This window comes from Tamandua tetradactyla, chromosome 2 (genome assembly GCF_023851605.1).
Source record: "Tamandua tetradactyla isolate mTamTet1 chromosome 2, mTamTet1.pri, whole genome shotgun sequence".
Classification (NCBI taxonomy): domain Eukaryota; kingdom Metazoa; phylum Chordata; class Mammalia; order Pilosa; family Myrmecophagidae; genus Tamandua; species Tamandua tetradactyla.
In genome coordinates this window covers 119,309,899-119,322,473 of record NC_135328.1, presented here as the reverse complement: position 1 = coordinate 119,322,473, position 12,575 = coordinate 119,309,899, and the positions used below count along the sequence as shown (strand labels likewise).

Here is a 12,575-nt window from a genome sequence, read left to right as displayed (position 1 = left end):
TCACTGATTTCACAAATATTTACTGAACATCTACTAAATGTCAAGGAAAGATATAATGGTGAACAAAAGAGAGCATCACTGGCCTCATGGAAGTTTCAAATCAGTGGTGGGTGTAGGTTTGGCAGGAAAGACATGAATAGGTCATACACAGAAATTATATACAATTGTAAGGAGTTCCACAAAGGAATAAATAAAATAAAATAATATGAGCATTTGTCAGGGTCTAGGAAGTTAGGGGAAACTTCCTAGTAAGAGATAGCTCAGTATAAGTCTGTGGTATGGAATTAACTAACAGGGAACACTATAGATTAGACTCCAAATTTCTCATCTGTTGCCACAAATGTTCAACTTGTGTAAGAAGGTTGTTAAAATCCTCATTTTGGTGGGAGACTGAAGAGGGTGTTGGGGGTTGGGGTGCACGACTGCCATCTAGTGGTGATTTGAGCAAATCCCTTTCAAGTAACAAGGGGGGAGAGGGGGGCAACGGATTGCAACAAATTTAGAACTATTATATAACGAAGAAAATTTTCAAATTCAGCATTCCAAAGGTAGAATTCTCTTTGCAATTAAAAACATAATATAAATATAGTAAACTGTTCAAGATCATTTGATTGTGAGAAAACTAAACATTTAAGAGTCACTTAAAAAATCCCCATGAAAAGGACAGCTTGAAAAAAACAGATATTATCATTCTACCCATGTCCTTGGGTTTGTCAATGAACAAAACTTCTATCAGGTACATTCGCTAAAAGCTAAGACTTAAAACTATCCCAAGAACCATGTCCAATTGAAAAAAAAAAATCAGGGAATAAACTACTCTCTTAATATTTATTTCATGATTTCAAAAGTGTATGACAGTTAAATAAATTCTTCCAGATGAAGTTTCCACTGCAAATGTATTTTCTTTAGATATTAGCATCATCCCTGAAATGAACTCAAATTGAACTTGATGACAATATTAACTAGTTATAATTTCATTAAAATGTTGAGTTCTAGTTTACTAAAATATTGGTCCCTTCTTTCTTCTGTTGATATTAAGAAATATAAGGTTTGTTTTACATTACATTGATCTTAACATACATCGATAGACTTAGATTTAAAAAAAAAACTCAGACAAACCCTGTCAGAATCAGGGAGGAATCCCAAAGTAAATGAAGCAGGTCTGAAAAAAATCCAAGATGAAGTTTCATAATCTTCCCTGCACTACTGAGAGACACAAATGATATTCCAACCAAAAGACTAAATGAGTAAAAATGGAACCATCTTTCTCCTTTGTACGGATACTGATATGTGAGTATCAGGGAACCACATTCTTCATTCTTCACTTTCTACCATTCATTGAGCAACTTTATGAGAAACATCACTTCCACTAATTCAAAAAACTAAGCTGGGTGTGATTAAATCAAAACATTTTAATGACAAAAAAGATGCTCAGAGATCTTGTCTGGCTCCAGAATCCATACTAGTCAACTATCCAGTGTTTTCAAACACTGATCCATGGAATGATTATAAAATGAGTTTTAAAAACCATTTGAAAGTGAAGCGGAGGGGAGGCCAGTAAGCGAAGCACCTTTGATTTAACGTTGTATGCTTTAAGTTTTATATATTTTTAAATATATTGCGTGTGTTTCTATATTTTGGATTCTGCAAAAACAACAAAAGTATAACACTATTCCCTGAAGTACCTTCAATAACAACAAATAAAGGAAACAATAAAGAAGCACAAAAATAGAAAGCATTACAAAAACAAAGCAATAGATATGTATCTATTATGAAAATAATTTTAAGTAGGGTAAAGAACCATTATCAAAAGACAAAAGGGTAAGGTGGGCCACAGTGGCTCAGCGGGAAGAGTTCTTGCCTGGTATGCTGGAGACCTGGGTTAGATTCCCAGTGCCTGCCCATCAAAAAACAAAATACAACCTCTATTTACAATAAATAGTAGGCAATGACATGCAAGGCAAATTCAAACTAAAAGAACAGAGGTTCACATTATTAATATAAAACAGAATTCGGCTAATAATAGCTAGTCTGATATACCAAAGCGAAAAAGAAACAGAATTCAGAGCAAAAGATTCTGCATGGGATAAATATAATTATTTTATACTGATAAAGGGTACAAACAAAAGGAATATGGAAAACGATAAACTGTGTGCTAAATAAAAGTGCAAATGGAAAAATATGTTTTTAAATGAGAATTTGTCAGAAACACAAAACTAAAAAACTGTTAAATTACTTTTTAAGTCTTGAACAGATATAGAAGACAAAAAAATAAGTATACAAAAATCTGAATAATCCAATTTATAATATTAATTTAACAGAGGCATATTAATTATGTTGCCTTAAGAGAATACATACTTCCCAAGTATCAAAAGCAAAACCGAATAGCTATTAAGCCCTAAAAATATCATTCCAAGAGAGCAAAAATTTCACATCTGTGAAAAAAATGGAAAAAGAAACTGAAATCAACGAGAAAACTTTTAACTAAAATAATTCAACAATTAAAAACATAACAAACACTTTGCAAAATAATTTTTCGGTCATAAAGGATACCAGCATTATATATACTTAAAGACACAATCTAGATATAACAAGTAGATCTCAATATTAAAATTTAGGGGGACACAGCATTAACTTTTAATCAAGAGGTAATTCAAAACTTAAATGCTTTGATCAAAAAACAAAAATAAATTAAATGAACTAGAAGTCAGAAGCGGGGGGAGGGATCAACCTGCAGGGAGGTAAAGGGAGAAATTAATATTAAAACAGCAACTACTAAACAAATCTTTAAAAAGGAAATCACCACGAATAAAACTGAAAGCACGGGTTTTTTTAATTAAAAAAAGAAGATTCAAAAAAGGAACATATATTACAGATATCATAATCTCTGCTAATGAATATGAAAATCTAAATGTCACTTGCACTTTTTTTAAATGTAAATATCAAGACTGCTTCAATAAGACGTAGAAAGCTAGACACACTGAGTCACAGAAAACCTTCAAAAAGTTTTTCAAGAAACTTCCCCTGCTCTCCTCTCCAAAAAGGGCACCAGAATCAGACAGTTATAGAGGTGCATTATTTCCACACTTCATAAAACATAAATGCTACTAAAACTGCTCACAATACAGGTGGGGGGAGGGGGGTGCAGTGGGGAACAAGGGGGGATGAAAGCCTTCAAGTCTTCAAAGTTACCTGCTTCCTAAAGTGGAGAAAGACAGCACTCCAAAAAGAAAACTGTCTATCTCACTTAGGACCTCAGTGTAAAACCTTTAAACAAATATCATCAAAAATAGTTGTATGTTAATAGATTACTTCCAAGCGGACTTATTCCTGAAATCTCAGTATGCTTAATATTAGGAACAATATTTTACTCTGAAGGGGCACCCAAAGTACAAATAAAATTACATTTACTTAATTGCTCTTTTTCTCTGAAAATACTATGCTAGCATTATACTTAAAATTAAATACAGAAAACACTAGATTCTTTACTTGATCTGTTAACACTCTGAAAGAGTTTCATTTCAGTTAGGTAATATTTAAACATAGATGAGAGTTTAAGGACACCAAACAAATGTTTCTGAGAAATATTATAATTAAACCAGCTATTAGGCTACCTAATCTTCCTATAATTTAATAGAATGAATCTGACTAAAGCTTTTATCCCACAAAGGTGAAGCAATTCCAACATGGACGAGTTTCTATTTTCCACATAAATAATCACAACTGGGAACAACTTTACATCTCTTGAAAACTTCAGTATTCAGAAACTCCCCCTTAAAGAGCATCATCATATTTAGACTTTTAACAACTTAGAGCATTTATTTGAAACACCTGATACAGTATCTCATGGTTCAGTTGTTAAAAGCTTTCAATCTTCACAACAACAAATGACTGGAACCTCTGAAATTTGGTTAACTTGTCATACCTAATAAATACGTTTGTCTTCAACCTCAGTGCAAGGGTTTTTTTATAAGCTTTAAAAAAAGTCTTTGTTTTATACAAAAATTTGCCAATATCAGATTAAATACTTGAAACTTGATGTTTTAATTTTAAATTACTGATATTGGGTTTATATAAAAATATTATCTTCTGCTGTCATAATGTCTGACATTAAAGCAGTCTGACAAAAACAACCCTTAATTTTGTATTTATTAAAGTACTAAACACAGAAGACTCAAATGAAGCTACACTTAGGTTTTTGCTGGTCTAACATAAACTTTTTTTTTTTAACATCATGAGAAACACAGTAGAAGAAACCAGTGAAACAAAAAGTGGGTTCTATGAAAAGGTCAATACAATTTACAAACTTGTAGGCAAGAGCGATAAAAAAAATCAACATACAAATTACTAATATCAGGAATGAAACAGGAGATATCACTACAGACACCTCAGATATCAAAAAGATAATACTACAAACACATACCCCACACACATTTAACAACTTAAATGGATGAATTTCCCCAGAAGCACAAAATTACTATCACTTACCCAATATGAAACAGATAATATTAACAGCTCTATAACTATTAAAGAAATTGACTTTCTAATTATAAAAATTCTCGAGAAAGAAATCTCCAGGCCCAGATGGTTTCATTGGAGAATTCTACACAAGCCCTTAAAGAAAGTAAGAGGAAAGATAACTTCCCAACTCATTTTAAGAGGCCATTATTACCACGATGTCAAAAACTGATAGAGTATGAAAAAAGAAAACTAAAGACTAATATTTGTCCATACAAATGCAAAAATGAACATAAATATAAATGCAAAAATTCTTAACAGAATATTAGTGAATACAATTCAGCAATACATAAAAAGAATTAGATACCGTGGCCAAGCCAGGTTTATTGCAAGGCTGAAAGGTTGGCTCAACATTTGAAAATTAATCAATAGAATACACCATATTAACAGGCTACAGAAGAAAAATCACATGATCATAATGACTCATGCAGAAAAAGCATTTGACAAAATTCAATACGTATTTATGACAAAAACTCTCAACAAATTAAGAATAGAAAGATGTTCCTCAACTAAATTAAAAAATGTACAGAAAACCTACAGCTAGCATTGCACTTCTATAGGAGCAGCATACTTCTATAAGGAGTAGCAGAAGGGACATTTTTATTGTGATGGAAGAGTTCTGTATCTACACTGCTGTGGTATATACATAAATGTATAAATGTGATGAAAATGAACTATATACTAATACATATACCAATATATACCAATGTCGGTTTTCTGGTTTTGATAATATACTACAGGTAAGAACTAACTATTGCAACAACCTTAAAGAGAACATAGGACCTTTCTGTAACTTTATAACCTTCTATGAATCTATAATTATTTCAAAATAAAAACTTAAAAATATTTCTTTTAGAGTAACTGATGTTAAAAACTCAATTTTTAGCAGCATTTATAAAAAATCTTCAATTATATGAATTCTGGAAAAAATCAGTCAAACCCATTAAATTTTCAAAGGACTTGCCTATACAAGGGTTTATTGCTCTTTTCACCAATAAATCCAAACTTAACCCATTTCAAATTTTGCATGACAAAAGTACAAATTTTCAGAACTAGAGAAAAGAAGAACATTTCAAACATTTTTACTATGTTGCTAATATAGTCTTTTTTAGTTTCTGTCCTATAGTTAAGATGCATGCATACCATCTCAATTGGGAAAGATAATTATCTTACCATAATTGAATTGGCTATTGGACTTTTCACAGTTAATGATGTTAAACCTATAAGCAACACCTGGCCGCATTCCACTGACTTCAAAGTAAAACCACTGATGATAATGATTGCTATTTATATCTGAGTTCAGAATAAGATCATATTCATTTCTGAAAATAAAGAACAGAGAAATCTAATGAAAATAAGAAAACTGTCTGTGTACATACAAAATGAGAAACTTTTAAATTACTTACTTTCTAATTTGAATTACTTTGCGCAGATTTCCAGATTCAAATTTGGAGTTGAATTTCAAAATATCTCCTTCTTCTGGAATGGTGTAACTAAATACATTTTTTTAATAAAATAAATAAAACACACTGCATTTAAATAAGGAACAAAAAATCAACTATGTTACAACTTAAAATTATACCACTATTGACAAATACTCTCCTAATTTTTTTTTTTAAACCACAGACAGAACTTAACCAACACAAACAACATACAAACTCTGGCCAACATTTAGAGACCAAAAATACATACGATTATAAGTACAGGGTTGTTGGTTTACAGTGAATGTTAATCACAAATAAGATCTTTTACCTCATTAGATAAATGTCATTTCTAATATATTAAAAAAAGACTAGACATTTAAAAAATGCAAATGATCCATTTGAGCAGCAATAATTACAAAAACCTATGCAGCTGTGTTGAAAATTTTATTTTAAACTTACAGATCTCCATTATCTATTATCTTATTTAATTAGCACCCTAGTAGCGCAGGCATTATCCTCATTTTACACATGCATTACTTTAGTAAATAAGTATTTATTGAGAGCCTACTAGGTACCAGACACTGTTCTAATGATCTGTCTTTTTAGTTTTCTGATTAATCACAAATATTCTTGCTTTTCTGCAGTTTTCATTCTAAAAGAGAGAAAACTAAGACTCCAAGATGCTAACTGATTTTGTTCAGTCTTTCTTGTTAGAAATGACACCGATATGCCACACTCTTTGAGTTTCTATTTTACAACCTCTGCCTCGTCTGATAGAGAATCCTAAACTCTTGAAATAACTAAGAAATTTATGAATAACGTAGATACTTCTTTTCTTTAAGACTTTTGGGAGATGGTCACAGACGTGGTGACCATTAGGATAGGAGAGCTGACAACAATGATTGCAGGTGTGATATCTGCATCTATAAGTGTATGTGCAGCCAAAGAAGAAGAACCCAAAAAGCAGCGAGTAACACCAGAGCAGACTCCCACGTATACGGCACCACTTCTTCAGTCTAAATATGTTGAAGGAGCAGCCTGGTTATTTACAAACGGACTTTGCTGCTACTTGCACTACAACTGGTAATTATATTAACTCGTGCAAGGGTGTTTATGTGTTTGTGAAAAATGGGATAATGGATACAGTTTAATTTGAAAAAGATACATATGTCTATCTGAAGAATCTGCCTTTTAAAAAGCCTTTTACCTCTTTCAAATAAAATATTAAATTTCTTAAAATATAAGAATATTAGGGAAGGAAGGAATCTACTGAGGGCTAATTTAATTTCTCATGGAGGGAGCCAAATAACACTGAATAATCATCACATTCAATATCTGTGATTTTTCGTTTATTTACTTATTACTTTAATTCTAGAATGTGATGATACTGGTGATAATTCTAGATTGTAAATGATACTAAGCACTTTCCATCAGGAATCACAAGCAAATCCCTTACAAGGTCAGGCAGGTAACTTAAATTCCTAGCGCATAGCGTGTGAGCAGTAAGCACTGAGAGGGAGTAGTGAGAACTATGGAGACACAGCAAGCACATGCTCCTTCTAACAGGATGGTATTTGTTGTCCCAAAGCAATGAAGGTCGAACAGTGTTGGAAAGCCAGGAGTTCACGTAGAAATCTCTATTCTATTCATAAGTACAGATAATTTCTTTTTGTTGTGATTGTTGTTAATTTCAATTTTTTAAAAAAACAACAGCATCACTTTGTGACGTCTGCCTAAAACCCAAGAAAAGTCAACATAAGTACAAATAAAAATCTGTGATATATTCAACTTATACGGCATTACATTACCATTATGTATCTGCCAAAAGATGAAAACATAGTGAAGATAAACTAGGTGCAAGTTAAGCATAATTCTTGCCTTTTAAATACAATGCCTGAAATTTTACAGGAAAAAACACACACAACAAACAATAAAAGTAAGGGGGGAAAATCAGACTTACTTTGGGTTATCTAAATCATAAACAACTCGATCTATGATATCACTTTGATGTATTAGCCTCTCAATATCTTGGGCAATTTTTGTCCTGAAATCATAAGAGAAGTTAGAAAAAACTTCACTATTATAAATGAGCTTCCTCCAAAATAAATTTTGGATGAAAAAAATGTAAACGATAAAAACTTTTAAAATAAAAACAATCATTCTTCTAACTATATATTCTGAGTTCAAAAACATTATCAATATATACAAAGTAACAAAAAAAAAATCAGTATTTATCACATCTGAGTTTCAGAAAATAACCATGTAGAATACAGCCATAAGTCAAACCCTAGCAAGAACTTAGCTAAAATGCAATTAATGAAACCAGGTTGGATGTTCTATAGAAAACCCCTTCTCTTCTGTGGAAGGAGAGAAAATGTGGGGTGGAAGGAAACACCTGTGACAAGGAACAAAGGATGAGACTCTGGACTCCCAGGATTCCCAGGTCCAACCCCACCACCGCCACTCCAAGTCCAACACAATGGAAGCCAATTGGGAAATTTCTGAAATCTCTGCCACCATCCTGGAAGCCCAAGCCACCTACAGAACCCTCTGCCTTCCCCATCAATATTTAAACCAAGACAGATAATCACCATGCATGCAGAACCAAATTGTAGCCAAAACAGAACAGATATGGATCCTAAAACCAGACACCTGGAACTCCAGAGAACACTGGCCACAAAAGACACAGTACTGATGGAAAGGCTACTATAGTGTCAGTACATTGCTACTTCCCACAGAACAACTTATGCTTAAAGAGAAAGCTGATCATATGAACTTATTTAAATTTCAAGTGTGTTTATTTCAGCTAAATATCAGTAATGCAGATTTCTTGAGAGAACAGAGTGAGAAAGTTTGCCTAAATGGTTAGAATAAAATCTCAAAAAAACTTTATGCACTGGAAGTCCCCTTAACTTCAGGCAGATCTGAAACTAGTCTCCTACAAAATGATACTTTTTTCTAATTAAAAGAGTATTAACTGTAAGTGTAATATTAACAAAGCTGCATAGGACCATGATTGAAAGAGAAAGGCTAGAGTCATGTATGTCACCAGAAGGAAAGCAAGAGAGTAAAAACTGGGACTGTATAACTTAGTGAAACCTAGAGGGGACAATGATGGTGGTTAATTGTATAATATGAGAAAACTAGAACCAATGTGCATCACTATTACAGGTATTAATAATAGACTGTTATGTGGGTAAAAATATAATTAATGTAAATTAAGGTCTATAGTTAACAGTAACATTGTAATATTTTTTGCACTAATGGTAACAAGGCATGATACAAGGGTAAATGTCAATAGTAGGGGGATACAAGGGACATAGGATTTTTTTTCTTCAGAAGAAATGAAAATTATCATACCCACTGGGAAATTCCTGAAATCACATTAATTATATGATGAATGCATAATTACGTGACTATACCAAGAGCCACTGATTGTACACTTAGGATGGTGTATGGATAATCTGCTAAAACTTAATAAGGGATTGGGATAAGAGGTATAAGTTGTTTTGGGTTTTCTTTTTTCTTTTTATTTCTTTTTCTGGAGTGATAAAAACATTCTAAAATTAATCATGGTGATGAATGCACAACTATGTAATGACATCGTGAGCCCTTGACTGCATACTTTAGATGGTTTGTATGATATGTGAATATATCTCAGTAAATTGCTTTAAAAAAAGAGTATTCACTCTCAATTTAAAAATATAACTAACAGTATAATGTTAAATTCAAAATAATTCAGAACTAATCTAATTGAAGAGTTAAAAATTATCAGGAAAATATTAAAAGACGTGATAGTTTAGAAAATGAAACCAGAATACTAAAAATTAGGAAAGTCCAATTCTAAACAAGTTGTAGAGTTATGGATAATTTATTTTTAATTCTTATTCTGCAAAAACAAATCATTACTGGCAAAGCAATCAATAAATAAAAAAGGCTTGTAACAAAGGATTATGCTCTAAATTCTTGATTAAGTTCAGTGTCCTAACTTTAAAATGCCAGATTTTTTCTACAGAAACAAACTGTTCTAAAAAACTTTATCCTTTATACCAAGAAATAAATCAATTCAGAATTTACATTACCAAGACCTTCAACAGTAAAACAGATGGCATTTATACACTCAAACATATCACACGCAAAAAATTAAGTGTTCAAGTTTGGGTAAATAACTAAATACATCCGTTTATCAGAATAGGTTAACACATACCACAAATGTGCAAAATTATTTATAAAAGTTTGTTTTGTATTTTTTAAAAGGAAAATGGTACTAAAAAGCTGATTACAACCACTCAGTTCTACAGTAATGTACTGTAAGGTAAATAAAGAAGCACAAAACCTTAAAGGAGCTAGCAGCTGATACAACTGAGTGACTGGGTGGGACTGTGAGAAACTGGGAGCTCAGATTCTATCTAAAGCCAAATTGAATGTTGCCATGCAGGAAAAAAAAGATGAAATGTTGTCACACTAATTAATCATGAATACTTGGAAGCTTGTACTTCTATGTAGAATCTCCCAAATTTTCAATGTTAGCAATCAACTAAAAAACAAAACACTGTGCACGTGAAATCAAAATCACCTGCAATCTGAGTATGGCCTATAGCCCACTGGTTTTCAACCTCAGACACTGTATTTGGGCGAACAGAGGAGCTTAGTGCCCATTTATACTAAAATTGGCCCAAAAGTAACACTTGAGGAAAACCTCTGCCCTGTCTTCAGCTCTCTTTAATAGAAAGGAAAAAGGCCTTTTATTCAGACATATATTCGTGTCAAACAGTTCAACTCTTATAAGAGGATGTCAGCCTGTCCTTCCTTCTGCTCAGCTACCTATTACAATATACGGCTCTCCACTCTCAACAAAATAATAAATATTTTCCAGGTATTCTTAGGGACTATAACCTCAAACTTACTAACATTCATCATTTATTAAAGGCTTGCTTCAGAAGAAAAAATTTATGCAAGGCAGTAAAAAATGTACGGTCCATTCATCCAGCAAATATTCAGAAGATCACATCAGATGTGGCCACAAGCAAAATTAAACTTTGTTAGGTTTCCAACCAATACAGAGAAACATTGTAAGAAACAATTTAATGAACATTACTGCTATTTTATGGTAAGGATATTATGGGAAATGTTCACTATATAATATTATTCTCTGAAGAACTACAGAAAATACTTCTTTTTTGTAAACAGTAAGGTACAACCACATCTAAGATCACTACATACACACATATATACACGATTAACAGGACAAACTCATGAGCTGGGCCAGGATTTGAAACCTGATTCTGCCATTACTAGAAGTGTAACTTTGGATACATTATTCAACAAACCGAAACTTCATCATACTTTTCTGTAAAATGAAAAATCATGGCAACCCCCTCATAGAGTGCTATGAGCCTTAAATAACACACTTACCATGCATATTCACACTGCATAAAAGTGCTTATTACTCTAGTACGTAAGCAATAAGTTATCTGCTCCTGTTGCTCTTACTAATACTTCTACTATTATCTCAATTTCAGAGGTAATTGTATTACTCCTGAGCCACCCTAACTTAATATAAAGAAATTCAGAATTTGGCTTTTCTTATTTTTCTTTTACCACAATTCCTCCACCTACTTTTTAATTTAAATTTTTGAATGGCTAATATATTGACATAGAAAAAATAAAATACTATATATAAAAGTATAAAAAGAAAAGTCTCACTTTCAGCACAATCTCATATCCCCCAGTCACCCAATCGGGTAGCTACCTTCATTATTCTCCCTCCAGCTCTTAATGCAAATACGAATTTAGACTGTTTTTCCCCCTACCTGAAATAAAATCTAGAATATCATTAAAAACTGTTTTGTACCTTGCTTGTTTCATTCAACAGTATAATGTATAACTTTTTCTATTAGCGCATATAAACTTTTTTGTTTTAACCACTGCATAGCACATCATAGAAGGAACATACTATTCTTTATTTAACCAGCCTGCTTGATGGATATTTGAGCTATTTCCCTTCTCAAAACAATGCTACAATAAAAAGCTCTGAACATAATTGATATATATACTTTATCAATAGAATATGCTCTTCCACTTCTGGATCTCTGCCAATCTGTTAATGGGAAACAACTTCTCAGTAAAATTTTAATTTGCATTACTCTTATTGTGAGTGAAATTTAACAATTTTTGTGGTTAAAAATGACTGTTATTTCCTTTTATTCACTATTATTCTATTTTATTTTGATTAATGTATTTTTGTAAAGTACTTTACTTTTTGAAACTAAGCAATATAAATTTTACAATTCTATAAACAGAAATTCAAAATAACTATAAAGATATTTGTACCACCAGAGATAATACGTAAATAAATGTGTGCAGCTATGTTTCAATGAAACTTTATTTATGGACACTGAAATAAGAATTTCATATTATTTTCATGTGGCAAAAAACATTTTTATTTTTCTACCATTTAAAATGAAAAATCATTCTTAGCTCATGAGCTGAACATAAACACTGACTAGTAAGAAAATAACTAAAAAGTAGAGAAAAAGTCAGAAGAGGAGACTCAAAATGCCCACTAGAAAAAAATCACCTAAATATTTTTGTAAGGCAGAAATGCAGAAATTCAGAAACAAAAAACATATA

General features: G+C 31.9%; 1 protein-coding gene across 5 annotated transcripts in view; it reads right to left on the bottom strand.

Annotated features, from left to right (window-relative positions):
- LOC143673742 (cytosolic carboxypeptidase 1) overlaps positions 1 to 12,575 on the bottom strand; it is a 262,732-nt gene that overhangs the window by 87,912 nt on the left and 162,245 nt on the right. For all 5 annotated transcript variants that reach the window (XR_013170577.1, XM_077148653.1, XM_077148656.1 and 2 more), the window contains exons 15-17: positions 7,903 to 7,986; positions 5,925 to 6,011; positions 5,692 to 5,840 (exon numbers count right to left, since the gene is read on the bottom strand). Coding sequence is in view for 4 of the 5 variants with exons in the window: in XM_077148653.1 (XP_077004768.1) it covers positions 5,692 to 5,840; positions 5,925 to 6,011; positions 7,903 to 7,986 (320 nt within the window). In the remaining variant the exon portion in view is untranslated. The remainder of the gene's footprint in view (positions 1 to 5,691; positions 5,841 to 5,924; positions 6,012 to 7,902; positions 7,987 to 12,575) is intronic.